Source organism: Balaenoptera borealis (genome assembly GCF_965194805.1).
Source record: "Balaenoptera borealis genome assembly, chromosome: 9".
Lineage (NCBI taxonomy): Eukaryota > Metazoa > Chordata > Mammalia > Artiodactyla > Balaenopteridae > Balaenoptera > Balaenoptera borealis.
Genome location: NC_138873.1, coordinates 27,304,515 through 27,319,394, shown reverse-complemented (window position 1 = coordinate 27,319,394; position 14,880 = coordinate 27,304,515). Strand labels below are relative to the sequence as shown.

Genomic DNA, 14,880 nt, shown 5'->3' with positions numbered 1-14,880 from the left:
CACTGTCGCGGCCTCTCTTGTTGCGGAGCACAGGCTCCAGACGCGCAGGCTCAGTAATTGTGGCTCATGGGCCTAGTTGCTCCGCAGCATGTGGGATCTTCCCAGACCAGGGCTCGAACCCGTGTCCCCTGCATTGGCAGGCAGATTCTCAACCATTGCGCCACCAGGGAAGCCCTAGAGGCATTTTTAATAAACTGGAGTTTCTGCTTTTCTCGGGTACGTGCACAGTAGTTCATGAAGAAAATGCAATTTTCTCTTCTAATCAGGTCAAACTTTTACCATTTGGGTTACAGTCAAGGACGAGGTGAAATGAGTCCTCTAAGAAATAATCTCTCGAAGCACAGAGGGAATTCACAGGAAGAAGATTCACAGCTTGTTCTCAGGAAAAGCTTCACAGGGGATGTAGCAACTGAGAAGGATTGCCAGAGACACACTTGGCTTTAAGAAGTGTGGATGGGATGGATGGAGGGTGTTACAGAAGGAGAACAATGTAAGCTTGGTGTTTCCCAAAGTGGGTGGAACAGTGGAGTCTGAGGCTTGATTTTAGGTCATACACGGACAACTTTTTTTGTTGAAGTGTGGTTGATTTACAGTGTTGTGTTAATTTCTGCTGTACTGCAGGGTGATTCAGTTATACATGTATATACTTTTTTTAATATTCTTTTTCATGATGGTTTATCATAGGATACTGAATGTAGTTCCCTGTGCTATACAGTAGGATCTTGTTGTTTATCCAGGAAATTCTATATATAAAAGCTTACATCTGCTAAAAAACAAACAAACAAACAAACCTTTTACCATTTGGAGGCAGCTGATGGAGTTTTGAAGAAGCATCTCGTACTTCCTCAGTTAACAGTAGTCATAAACAGACTTTGTAACTTTACAAAGTGTCTCTTTTGGACTTGGTTCAAGTATTCACAGCTGAGAGTACCCTTCCCTCTTGGATAACACAAGACACAGTGTGCACATATTTATAAAACACCATGAGGACCTTCCATTACATGTTTTAAACGTAAAATATTAACTTTGAATGTGAACAGATGCTTTCTAAATCAGAGATGTTCTAGAGCATAAGTATCAGAAAGTAAAGGAGGGCAAGAAATTTAACTAAAATTTACTGGATTAAAAAGGCACCCTTTTTCATTGTCAGGATACTTGCATCTGGTTAGGGCAATATTCAAAATATCCCCAAAACAGCATGTGCTTCTTTTCTTTTTAAGTTCCTACAGTAAGAAAATCAACAAAAACTGCTTTAGACAGACATTCCTGTGACTCATATCCCATAAAATCAAAAAGTTTTACTCAAGCCTGGAACTCCAACTTGGAACCTCTTATGTCACCTTCAGAGATACGGAAGATACTCAGTATCTTCCTGAGTACTTCCAGATACTTCCAGATACTTCCTGAGATACTCAGGAAGATAACATGGTGGTTTTAAAAATAAGAGTCTTCTATGTATCTTTGCTTATGTGTATACACAAGAAAGCAGACCCAAGGATACTTAAAAGATGTAATCTGAAATGAAACGTCTCCTCACTGAACTTGACTCTGGCAACTAAATCAAGTGGCTCTATAAAGAGATGGCCAATTGGAGCAGAAAAGATGTTTTTGGCCTCTACATTTCTATGCACTCTGCATATCTCTCTTCTGATAATGGAAATACTGTGTTAGAATGATTTATTCATATACTGGTTTACTCCACCATACTGTCAGCTACAGGGTAGGAATGATGTCTTTTAATAATATTTCCCTAGTACCTATACAGTACTAGCACCAGATAAATAAACAAGTTATCGGGATATAAAAGTATAAATTGCACAGTAAAGAATGTAGGAATTAGAAGCAATGGTTGATGGGGAGAACAAGGGAAAACCAGTACAAACCACTGAGCTATGTTCAATTCTCACGGTAAAACAAACGGGATTTTCATGCTAAAGAGCTTCTACTTCTACAAGGATGCTCACTGGAGTATAAGGAACAAAAGTCCACTAGAATAAGCTCCACGAGGACAGGGGCCCTGTTGATTTGCTCATACAGTATCTCTCACAGTCCCAGTCATAGGGCAACTACTCAATAAACATTAGATGGTGGCTGGGCTTTGGGTGGATAGATGGATGGATAAATGAATGAAAATGCAAACTGACTAAATGCGGAAATCTTAGCCTACAAATTAAAACTCCACTGAAACTACACATCATTTGCCACTAATGGTTACTCATGCAATACCTGCAATAGTACTGGTTATTCCTCTCCTAAATGGCAAGCTAAATTTATCTTCTCTGTTCAAGACCTTTTCCACATGGGAAAAAAAGTCCCACAAAACTAGGTGCAATAGGGAATGTTTTCTATGGGGCTAGATACAGTTATTTCCATCTTTATTCTCACTGATTCACTGTTCTTGAGTGACTTTGGCCTTGGATGCAGCAAGAAGTAGGCTTCCAGGAACCTCATGGGGTGTTCAATTTGCCTTTACCTTCCTTTGGCTGTCTCTTATCGTCAGACTGTAAGTTAGTCTCTCCCAAGGACCACACAATGGTTGTTGGATACCTGGAAGCAACTGCATTGTCTATTCAATTGTTTGTATTATGTTTACAGAGTGTTGGCTTCGTCGTATCGCTGAGTGGAACAGACCATGAATCACAGGCTGTTAGATGAAATTACTGTGTAGGTGTACAATCATTGCAGGGAATGGAGAACAAAAACATCATTCTATACCAGCTATGCTGTGTGTAATGATTTCCTTAAGTGGTTTTTGAAAAAGTCACAAAAGAGATATGAAAATGCAGGGCATACAGGTACAGAAAATTGTGTCATATCTAACATTTCAGGCAGAATGGCAAAATTATTTCCTCTTATACACTGCTTGACAGTAAACAGTGCGCTCACATACACCATCTCACTGACTGTCAAAATGATTCTGAGAGGTAAGTAGGGCAAGGCTTTGAATCTCCATTTTAAAGAGAGAAAATCAAGGCGTGAGAGGTTCTCTGACTTATATTCATACGAGTCAGTCTGAGTATGTGTTTTGGTGGCAGGACTGAAACCAAGCTCTCCTAAATTCCAGCTTGACTAAGGCCTTTGGGTTAACCTTCCTTTTTCCACAGCAAAGGCAATGCATAGTACCTGGTTTATTTCCTGTGTGGTTGCTATTTTGTCCTGAAATAGCAGAAGAAGGCCGGTTGGAGGCCGCGGTTTTCTTATCTTGCACTTTGTTGCCATCAGGCGCTATACAAATGAGACAAAAGAGAAAAGACATACTTAGTTTCTTAAAATTTATTCAGAAACATTCACATATTCAACATTTACTGTTAACCCTTGTATCAAGTGCTAGGCTAGATTCAGGAAATATAAAGATTAAGCAGCCAACAACCCCTGCCCTCAAGGAGCACACTATTCAGTGGGAAGAACACATTCAAAAATCAATAGCCTCAGCTCAACTGACCAATCCTACAGCGGTGGTGTGTTCAGGGTCCATGGAGTTGTTCACCCCGGCTGTCCCAGTTTATACATAAAGCAACCAGGAAGAAATAGGGATCTAGAGCCTCTGATCTTTGTTCTTAAAAAGGTCATGTATTAGGAACCAAAAAATTCCAAGAACATAACCAAGCAGGTCACCAAAAGGGAAACAGGGAAATAATTTACTAGGATTTTGGAAAAGCCTCTAACAAACGTTCAATAACAAAGATTATTCAAGAGACTAAGGGAAATGTATTCTAGGAAGGGACCAAAGGGCAGAAATATCAGGCAATTCTCCAGTTGTATAAAGTATAGGGTCCTTCAGGTAAATTGTTCTTTACACATATGACTTTAATATATTTTTAAAAGATATTTAAAGTATCTTTGCTACTTCTCACAAATCATGTCAAAAACCAAGCCCTTGTTATTCCCTGCCTCCTACCCTCTGCCTTAAAATCTGTTCCACCCAGTCTTCCCCATCCATTCAGGCAACTCCGTTCCTCCAGTAGATCAGGCCCAGAGCCTTGGAATCATCCTTGATTTCTCTCCTCCAATCACTCCCCAAATTTGATCCATTAGTAAGTTCTTTCAGCTCTACCTTAAAAAACATCACCTCTACCACTACCTTTCTGATCTCCTCTTCCCTGTGTGACTGCAATATCCTCTTAACCAGTCTACCTGGCCCCACTACTGATCCTCTTCAGTCTGTTCTCATCTCAGCAGCCAGAGTGATCCCATTAAATCATAAGTCATGTCACTCCTCGGTTCCAAGGTCTAACAGCCGCCATCCCACTCAGAGCAAAATTCCAGGTCTGTCCATGGCCTACAAGGTACTATATGGTTTGGCCTTTACCTTGCACCACTTTCCCTCTTAATTACTCTGATAATACTGACTCAGATAATATCATACTCAGATCATACTGACTGACTTAGTCCGTCTCAGAGCCTTTGCATGTACCTGAAATGTTCTTCTCCCAGATGTCAACACGGGTCTCCCCTTCACTTCCACTGGGTCTCTGCTCAAATGTGACATTAGAGTCCCCTTGATCTATCTAAAATAGCACCCCTATCACTCATCACTGCCCACTCCTTCTTACTCTGCTTTGTCTGTAGCCCTTATCCCTGACATGTTACATATTTATCATCTCCTCCATTAGGCTGAGGGAAAAGGATAATAACTAGAAAACAGGACTCATTGGTTCAAGGTTTTTGAATCTGAAAGGATGTGATAGTAGTTACGCTTCAGGAAGACTAAATTTAAAAATGGTACCTAAGATGTACTGAAAAAAAAAAAGTTACTAAATTTACCTTTTACCTCTGAATGAAGAATATACCAAATTATGGCTGTCTGGCAATTACATACAGTATTAACTAGCATAGGAAACCACAGACTAAACAGTAGAAAGCATCTTATATAGTATGTTTAACACTGTTTAATTGCCCAGTTTCAAATAATTTGTTGGCTTTAAATACAGGTTCAAACATAAACACTGATTGCTATAACACAAACTCTCACCCCACTTGCCAAAAACAAGTTGCCAGTCATCACCACGTGGCAGGTAAAGTCCATACTAGTTAGTATTGGCCTATAGTCTCACAATTTTAGAGGTAGCCCCTAAAGACCAAAAATTGACTTAATTGGAACTCTGGTGCTCAATATGGATAGAACAACTTTCTTCCATATTCTGCAAGGTAATCTTAAAACTGCTCATAAAGAAGATGAACAGAAAGGAGTGCACACAGATTTGGAATACCTTTATTATTTTCTTTTTATTATATAGCCACCTCCAGCACATAGTAAATAACGCCTTAACTAGTAAGCTGTTTAAGGGATCTTCTACTTATTATTTTTACTTAAATGAAAGATAATTAGGACCACTTGTTTGGAATATATTTCAAATGTATTGGTTTCTTTCTTGCCTTGGCATATTTGACATAATTTAATCTGTCTCTGGTGATTGAATATCAGCAGTTGCCCCCAGGTCCTGACAACAGACATCAATCCAAGCTAAATATTATGTTACAGTAGACCATGAAGGAGATTAAACACATGTTCAGTGCAAGTGACTTTTCCAAATAATCCTCGATTAATCCCTGATAAAAAGCTTTTTTTTTTTTTTGGTTGTAATTTGCTTTGTCTTGAAACTCAAATGTAAGATATAAATTTCAATTAAACTGGAGGTCTGGTTACTTGAATTCCAATTTATCTACATCTGACTTTTAACAGATCCACTCTAGTCGAACATCTATCTGCCCACTTTATTATCATTTGGATCTCAGGAATTCATTTCTATCACAAAAGACCTCCTGAGTCCTATTCATAACAAGACAAATTTAAAATTGATCTTAAAATGTGTTATGTTCATATAAAACTGACAGGTTAAATTTAGTAAAATAAAGGTAATTTAAAAAGTTGTCAGGCTATTTAGCCCAAGATTATATACTGTTAATTTTTAACCATTAGGTTGAACATTTGTCTAAAGTTTTCAGGCTATGTTTCTGCTTTTCTATCGGTCTTTCCTTTCCACCACTGTAATGGTCCTTATTTCTCCAAAAACCATTTTGGTTAACACTCTATCATGGTAAGAGGGAAGATAAACTCAAACAGACCTGGGTTCAGCTGTGAGCCCTGCTACTAACTAGCTCAGTGACCTTCAAAGTTTCTTGACTTCTCTGAGTAGGTAATACGGGGGTGAAACTGCCTAACTCACAGGGTCGTTGGGAGGATTAGTTGAAAAGATGTTAAGAATACGGCTTGGCATATAGGAGGTGTGTAGCAAATATTCAGCCCTCCTCTCGGCGTCTACGCTCTTCCTCAAGGTCCTGGGCCTCCCACACTCGGAGGTGTAGCTGTGTGTTTGAGTTTGTGGGGAAGGTGTGCTTTGGAGTCCGTTGACCTGGCTCTGCCCCTTAGAAGCTGTGAACCCGCCGCACATCACTTAACCTCTCAGTCTTAATTTCCCCATCTGCAGTGCAGGAAAACACTTTCAGAGTTGTGAAAACTAAATGAGACTGCCGGGCCCACTGCAAGGCTCAATACATGGTGGAAGGTATTTTAGGCTCTCTCCCTATTCCTACACCAATGTGGGAAACCGGGTTTCTAGTTCCTCTGGGCTTTGCTCGCTCATCGTTAACAGGGAAAGCAAACCTGTATCAACCTGGGGACAGTGGTCCTGGGGAGCAGAGTCTGGCTCTGCTGCTGCTGCTTTCAGAGGTTTTCAGCTCAGGTACAATTGCACCTCCTGGGGGCCTCAGGTTGCGGGACTTATTGGTACAGTTTCCAGGGTACAACCTGGCTTGGGAAGAGGTAATCATCTGTCTTTCTGGGGCTTAGAGAGATGACAGTTTTCTGAGATTTAATACCTTTCAAGTTACCGTCACATTAAGTAAGTGTGAGCCTTAGAAAAAAAAAAAAACCCTCAATTATAATAATAGGAAAATAAAATCTTCTGAGGTGTTTTTTGTTTTTGTTTTTTTTTAAACCAAGTGCAGGGAATTTCACTGTTTGAGAACACAATGAAAAGGGGAATTTATTCATTTTAAGATTTAAACATTTAAAAATCTGGAAATCCTAGGTAACTAGCAGGTAGGATCACATATACTATTTTAAAATTTACCATTAAAATAATACCATTTCTAAAATGACTCAAGTGGCTTTCTAGTATAATTTATTTGAATCTGTTTTCTTTCATTTTTCAAAAAAGAAAACTGAGCCATATACTATGACGCTCAATAAGTCTTTGCTAGCCTTATAAAATTTTTATTGATCTTCCTGCTAGCTTGAAAGCTTTATTCCATTAATGTCACATGTAAGTGTGTTAAAGACAAGAGGAAGGATGGAGAGAAGCACCCTTGTGGTCTGGGACTCTGTCTCTAAATCATTCTACAACAAAATATGCAGGCAGCAGACACTTGGAGCTTTCATCCAGTAAAAATTCTGCAGCTCCTGGAAGTGACACCAATGTGTCTCTGTAATCCATATCCTCTACCATTCATTGCATTTGTTGCAATGTCTTCCCATAAAGATCATGGGGTTCCCACTGCTTTGTTTCTATTTTTGGCTGGATGGTCCGGTTGAAGAGTCTTCTCTCAGTTGATCAAGATAACTGGTCCAACAAATGCTTAATTTAGTAAAAATGCTTACTCTTATAAGATACTTATGACTGCAACCTTAAGGACAATGCTGAGTTTAAACTCACTGAATGATAGGTGGTCTTGACCTCCACAAAAATAATGTACATCTGTCACCATTTTAAAGGGTGGCATGTGGGTTGGGAAACAGCAAAACTTTAGCCCTCAATTCCCAGCTCTGTATGATGGGTTGTACTCTGTGGAATCCAGCCCCCCAGGCTACACACATAACTTTGGGGGAGTAAACCAGAAGACAGAACGAACCAGAGGCTGAACTGCACACAGCTGTCATTTCTGTAGTTAAAAATGGTTGAATTTTGCACCTTCATCTGTCTCAATCTCATAGTTTCAATCTACCCGTGCAGAAAAAAAGTCAACATTGCAGGCCTGCAAGTGCTGTCCTTAGAAAGGCCTGATTTTGCTTTATGTCTTCTTGCTACGACAAATCTTAGCCACAAGTATGACTGTATGCTGAGTCCTGAGCCTTTCTTAGTGAATCACAGAACCTGAATCATAAATAGCTTATTTGAAAATCTGGCCGCAGAATACTGCTCTGGCAATTGAAGAATGTTACTGGTTTAAAATCACAACATATGAAGATCACAGAGTAACTCTCAGGTAATTCAGAGTGTTTCACCTAAAATGTTCTGCTTTATGAGATCTTTTTGCTTATTTGCTTGACAGTTAAAATTTATTCTAATATAGCTGCCAGGAGTATTGTAACATTTAAGTCATAGCTATTAAATATTTTACCCAATATTATTTATGAAAGTTGCATTAGGGTAAGAAGGACATAATGCAATCTCGTAACTTCTAACGACTTTTCTGATTAACCCACATGATGGAGAGCTTTTCAGTTTAAATTCCTCATAATTGTATGTGAAGTTGTATAGGAACGATCAAAGCCCATGGGAGTCAGCCTGAGACAAACCTAGGTTTAATTTCCCACTTCACTTCAGTCTTCTTCACATTTATTCGGTCAACACCCTACTCCGTGGAACACCTTGTGCTCAGTACTGGGAAAATAATATTAAGTGAACAACGCATCTTTTCTACCGCTTTTTCCTTTTCCAGACCCCTGGGAGCTTTTGATTCCCCCAATTATTTCTCTTCCTTCAGAAACGTTCTCCCCTATTATGGCCTAAAGCACAATCTTGACCTCAGTCACTTGCAAATCTGCATTTATAAACAGTCTTCCACCTCTAGGGAATATATGCTCATGTATCTCTGCTATCACTTGAAACTATGTCAAAATCTGAACTAACTGTCCTCACAAAATCAGCCAACTCAGTCTCCTTGTTACTATCAATGGAACCACAATATTCCCAGGCTCAGAAATGTTATGTGGTGTTTTCAATAAACATTTACAGACACTCCCATGGGCCAGCCACTGCGCCATGCGCTAAGAATATGAAGATTGTAGGACATAGCATCCACCTGCAAGATGCTCATTATCCTTTGGAGGAGACAATACGCAAATACATGCAGTTACAAAAACAGACCAATTCAGTTTTCAAAAATCAATACACTATAGAGGACTAATAACCAAATAAATGATATAGTATTACAGGGATTCAGAGGTGGGAGGAGGTGCTACAGGGGGTAGTAGTGACGGGAAACTTCACTGGATAAAGATTTTGAAGAATGGAGCGAATCTGTGTAAGTGGTGGGGAAGCAGAGAACACTCCTGGCTGGGACATGGCACGTGCAAAACTACCGAGGCAAAAAAAACGAGAGAGCATCAGGGGACTGACCAGTCAGAACAGTGGGTTTAGTAAGGCAGGCAGTTGAAAATAAGACAAACAGGCCGAGGTCAATGCGTCCTCCAATTCCATGAGTTTGGACTTTACGATGAAGGCAATGGAAAGTCACTGAAGCATGCCACACGGCACTTCCGGCTGTGAACTACTCTAGCTTCAGTGGACTCTGGATAAATGAACGGTGAGGCCCAACAAGCCCGCTGGAAATGTATTTAAAAAGGTTATCATCTTAATAAAAGGAAATCAGACTAAAACCAGTTATCTTAAGAACTCCACTTTCTGGATAATTTAATAATTATTCAGATGTTTCTACTTACCCGTAACTCTTAATCATAAGAGGTGATTATGTAACCATTAAGGGGAAAAAGTGGCACGAGTGACCGTGGAGAAACCTGTCTGTAGCTGAAGCATCAGGGAGCAGGGGAGGAGCAGGGTCAGTGTGGCCAGCCTAGCAGGAGCCAGGGCAGCACCACACAGGGACCCTGCGCAGACGCTCCGGGTCTCCTCTGCTTCAGATCCTGCAGGAAATGGGGCCCCAGACACGAACTCCAGGGAGCCAGAGAGTAGGTCGGAAGAGGAAACACGGAATGGAGGAAGTGTGCCTGGCTGGGAAAGAGGTGGGGTGTTTTTAAAGGTCATTTTGCAGGCAGGTCAAGGAAATAAAATATGGGTAGATGCTGATGAATATCTTTAATCTTTCATAGACTGCTCAGGATGGGGAAGCAGCCACTTCATCATGCAGACTTACAGGTACTGTGCCATGGCCACGTCTGTAACTAGAGATACTGAAAAACAGTGCCGAGTCGGATTTGCCCCCCTGCACCAGGATAAACCACTTCATGGTATGGCACAACACCTGGCCACGTTTAGCCTGGCAGCAATAAGAACCATGAACTATTTATTCAGCACTCTATTGCTCATTTCTTGTTGCAAAAAGAAATGCAATTAAATGAGAACATTTGGTAATAACGTGCATCCGAGTCATACACTGCATCTTCCTTATTCATTCTGTTGACAGAAACAATTCAATTAAGACCTTCTTCTTTGCATTTCACACGCTCCAGATAGAACAAAAAGTAATGACTTGGCGGCTACACTAGACTACATTAGAGGCTTGTAAGACCCTGTGGAGGTTTTAAAATCTGGAGGGTGCTCATCCAGCAACAACGAGTAGTGACTGAAAGTCACTTTCTGATAACTTCATTCCTTCATAATGAAAAAAAATTATGATAGTGATGGAAAACGATATTCAGCCAAAAAACAAAGAAATTTGTCCAATACAGAGATAATACAAACCCAATGCAAAGACGTTGATTTTACAAATACAATCCAACACTGTGCCTAGTTATGTGATGTATGGGAACAGAATTCAACAGAAACGTCACTCACCTTCAAAACAATAAGGCATGAAGAATGAAACAGACACGTGTAGCTGATTATTAACAGTTCGTCATCTATCAACTTAGTCTTTGATACTTAGCCAGGTGCAGAACTGTGATAAGTTCTACCAGACCAGAGGAACTTGAGGCCAGGGATGGTGCCTTCATCTTTACAATCCCTGTACCTTTAGTGTTTAGCCCACTATCTGGCATACAGGTGACACTGAATAAATGCCTGAAGAAGGAAACGAGAGAGGAAGAGAGGGTAGATGATGTACCCCAAACAAACTGTGGCAAAAGCCCAGGAAGAAAAAGTATTAATGACAAGGTAAGTAAAAAGAAAAAGTACACATTTGCCCATTTTTTGATGGCTGCTGAGACTGCAGAGAAAAGATGACCAAAAGAATTGTCAGCCCACAGTCACGTCACTCCATGTCAGAAAACAAAAACTAGTTAATGTCATCTTTGGATGGTTTTGACATTATTTCAGGCAAGACTCAAAATCAAATGACTGTTTTGGCAGTCACGTAATAGAAAGGTTTGCCCAGTACCACTTATAGTGAGTATCTGGGGAATTCGAGGGTCAGTCTCCAAATACAGAAAGAACACTGCCTATACTACATGGGATAAAGCATGAGACCAGTACAGCCTCTGGCTGGAAACATCAGACAGGCTACAAAACAGGCATTTCACCTTTGAGGGGTTTGTAAACCAAAAATTTTTTTTCCAAAGCAACTTAATTTGTTTTGATAATCTTTTTTTTAAAAAGCCAAAAAAAGTCCACCTTAGCTGAAATGAAGAAAAGCATTTCAGAAAAGCACACGTTCCATATATTTTGTGGAAACAACTGGGAATTAATTCTTAAGGTCTTTTGTTTACCACCAAAAGCAGCTTCTTGATTCGTGTTACAAAGTCCTTCTGATACATTTAGCTGACAGGAGTAAACACTACACACTTTACATTCAACCCAAAAGGCTTTTATTTAAAAGCAAACAAAAAATAAACAAAAGCCTTCCTCCAGCCAGATGGCAACACTATAAAGAGAATAGAAAATGCTGTATTTTCCTCCTGTATTAATATAAACCAGATTAAAAGGCAAGCCTTTTCATCCCCATGGGTGACGTACTTTCCTGGCGATTTATCACCAGTCACAAGGCAAGCTGCTACACAAATGATCTCTGCCCCATAATATGAATAATGTTTATGATTAAGCAAAGTCCAGGTCAAAGTAGAGAAAAGGGGTGAAAACCCTAACCATATTGTTTTCCAGTCTCACTGAGAAATGGTAAATTACAGGTTGTAGTTCATTGTCTAAATTTCAACAGCTAGGTAGGGAGTTTATCAATTAGACCCAATTAGATTCAATTTAATAGAATTCAATTAAATTCAATGTGTAATTAAAAGCAACTGTTTAAATAACTTGGGAAAGAAAAATAATTAGAACTCAACTTTATTATACTCGGCTTAATTAAAGTAACCAACTGAAAGAAGTTTTTACTTTTAACAGGATTACAACTTACTTGAAAGAAAACTAAAATGACTAATGCTAGTGTTTTACAACATGATTATTTTTGGCCACAAAACAGAAAAGATTTTGTACTTAAATGCAAAATATAATTATCAAGGTAGTAAATGTACAGTTCTTAGAAAGAATCCCGAATAAGCAGTGGACTTAGTTTTAAATATCAGTTTTGCAAAGAAACGTGAAAGTAATTTTAATCCTTTGAGTATTAGTTGACTGAATGAGTTTAATCTGTGCTTCACATATACACATGGTTGCAGAATATTAATCATTACTCCCTCTTCCTCTGCAGAAAACAGTAAAATACTTAACTTTAAATTTTCTTATGTTAACGCTGAAAAACTCAGTAGGAATGAGTGATAAGTAATGAAAGATTAAGTTTATTCCAATTCATTTCAGGTAATTATTGAACATTTAGCTTAAAGGTTAAGATGATGGGCCAACCCAGTTTCACCATGCTGTCTTATGCTGTAGTCATTTCTACATCTGTGACCTTATTTTTCTTCTCTCCTTGGAACATCAGCCTTACCATCTCTCCAACTATTTAAATCCAATCCATCTTTTTTCTTTTTTAAAGTAAAATAGCCTTTATTTTTGAGTTTTAGGTTTACAGCAAAATTAAGCAGCAAGTAGAGAGAGTTCCCATGTACCCTCTGCCTCCACACATGCACGCTCTCTCCCACCAACAACATCCTGCACTGAGTGGTACATTTGCTTCCCTCGATGAAGCTACATTGACACATCATTATCACCCAAAGCCCATAGTTCTCATTAGCGTTCGTGCTTGGTGTTGTTTCGGGTTTGGACAAATGTATAATGTCACGTATCCACCATGATAGTGTCGTACAGAATCCAGGCCATTTTTCGTAGTCCAGCTCAAGTCTCTTTCTCATGAAATCTTTTCTAGCTATTCGTACCTACAACATATTTCTTTTACTACACTCCAACGCTGCCCCGCACTACTTAGCATTTGATTTCATTCTATCGTACGTGAGTTTTGAATGTTTATTTCCAAAAGGTCAAAATACCGATAATCTCATGAGAGGCGAGGCAAAAACTGTGCTTTATAGTAAAAAAAAAAAAAGGGGGGGGGGAAGGAATGCTTGATGCAATATTTCTCGGTTGGAAATTCACACTGCCAACTTGCATAGGGAAGGCTCTGTGTCAATCCATGCTGGTTGCCCAATAAATATCTATTCTCTGACGCTTCTTTTCTAACAGAACCCCAGTTAGCCACAACGCACAGTTCTGGCCAAAACGTTGAAAACTGAAGTTGTTGGTGGGGTTTGTGGGAATGCTCCTCAGAGGAGAAGCAGACACAGGTGGGTTTGTTCCTTCCCGCTCCTTTTCTTCCTGCCTTGAACCTGGATGTGATGTTCAGGGTAGAGCATCCGCCTTGTAACCAGGAGGCAATCACGAGGGAGAGGCTACGGGAATAATAGAGATCTGGCCCTGCCATTTTTAAGCTGCTGAACAAGTACTAGCAATGGTTCACTTCCATGTTTGCTGTAGGTAAGAGAAAACAATTCCTAATTTGTTTAAATCACTTTTTTTTTTTCTGGATTCTGTAGTCACCATTAAAAGCAATCCCTAAGCTGATAGAGTTCTCACTAACTACCGAATGAAGTCCAAGCGTCTTAGCTTCCAAATATCTTCCAAAATTTGGCCCCAGCCCACCCTGCTAGCTTCCTCTATTCCCCAACAATCACCTCTCCCAACCCAGTCAGACATCACTGAGGGCTGAGGGGATGCTCCAAAAGAGCTCTGAAGGTGGGTGAGATTCAGAAAAAGCAGAGGATTTAATTTAGGTGGGGGAATGGGGGATAATAAAATGCTACAAAGGGCAGTGATGAACCAGAAAGGGAAACAAGGCACACAAAACTAGGTGGTGGTTAGATGATAAGAATATCCCGTATGTGTGTCTTAGAGAATGGCTTTTCATCCAAGGCATTCACAAGCAGGCTCAACACTGGTGAATCTGTACACACTTTGGATTTCAGCACCACCTTCATTTGGTACATTATAACTTACTCCAATTTCTTCCAGAAGTCAGAAAGCAAAGCAGGGGCTGGTTCATTATATTAAAGCAGATCCGCATTTAGATTTGAAAAATAGCAGGAGGAGCAAAATTAGCAGGAAAAAAAAAGAGCAAAAGAGGCCAGATCAGGGTTTTGTTTGTTTGTTTAATACATTTATTTATTTATTTATTTTTGGCTGTGTTGGGTCTTCCATGCTGCACGTGGGCTTCCTTTAGTTGCGTCAAGGGGGGCTACTCTTCGTTGTGGTGTGCGGGCTTCTCATTGTGGTGGTTTCTCTTGTTGCGGAGCATGGGCTCTAGGCACATGGGCTTCAGTAATTGTGGCATGCAGGCTCAGTAGTTGTGGCTCGCAGGCTCTAGAGTGCAGGCTCTGTAGTTGTGGCGCACGGGCTTAGTTGCTCTGTGGCATGTGGGATTTCCCAGACCAGGGCTCGAACCTGTGTCCCCTGCATTGGCAGGAGGATTCTTAACCACTGCACCACCAGGGAAGCCCCCAGATCAGGGTTTTAATAACATCATCTGTGATAGAAATCAGTTCCACAGGAATTCAAACAACTTAGAAGCCAGTAGATTTCTGAAAAGAATGTAAAGAGT

General features: G+C 40.0%; 1 protein-coding gene and 1 long non-coding RNA gene across 10 annotated transcripts in view; one reads left to right on the top strand and one right to left on the bottom strand.

Moving 5' to 3' along the window:
- Nucleotides 1-14,880, top strand: part of LOC309635021 — a 517,380-nt gene that overhangs the window by 60,290 nt on the left and 442,210 nt on the right. The gene's annotated exons all lie outside the window — the stretch shown is intronic.
- Nucleotides 1-14,880, bottom strand: part of MAP7 (microtubule associated protein 7) — a 161,333-nt gene that overhangs the window by 56,652 nt on the left and 89,801 nt on the right. For all 9 annotated transcript variants that reach the window (XM_082405686.1, XM_082405681.1, XM_082405687.1 and 6 more), the window contains exon 2: nucleotides 3,124-3,225. In XM_082405686.1, the coding sequence (XP_082261812.1) occupies nucleotides 3,124-3,225 (102 nt within the window). The remainder of the gene's footprint in view (nucleotides 1-3,123; nucleotides 3,226-14,880) is intronic.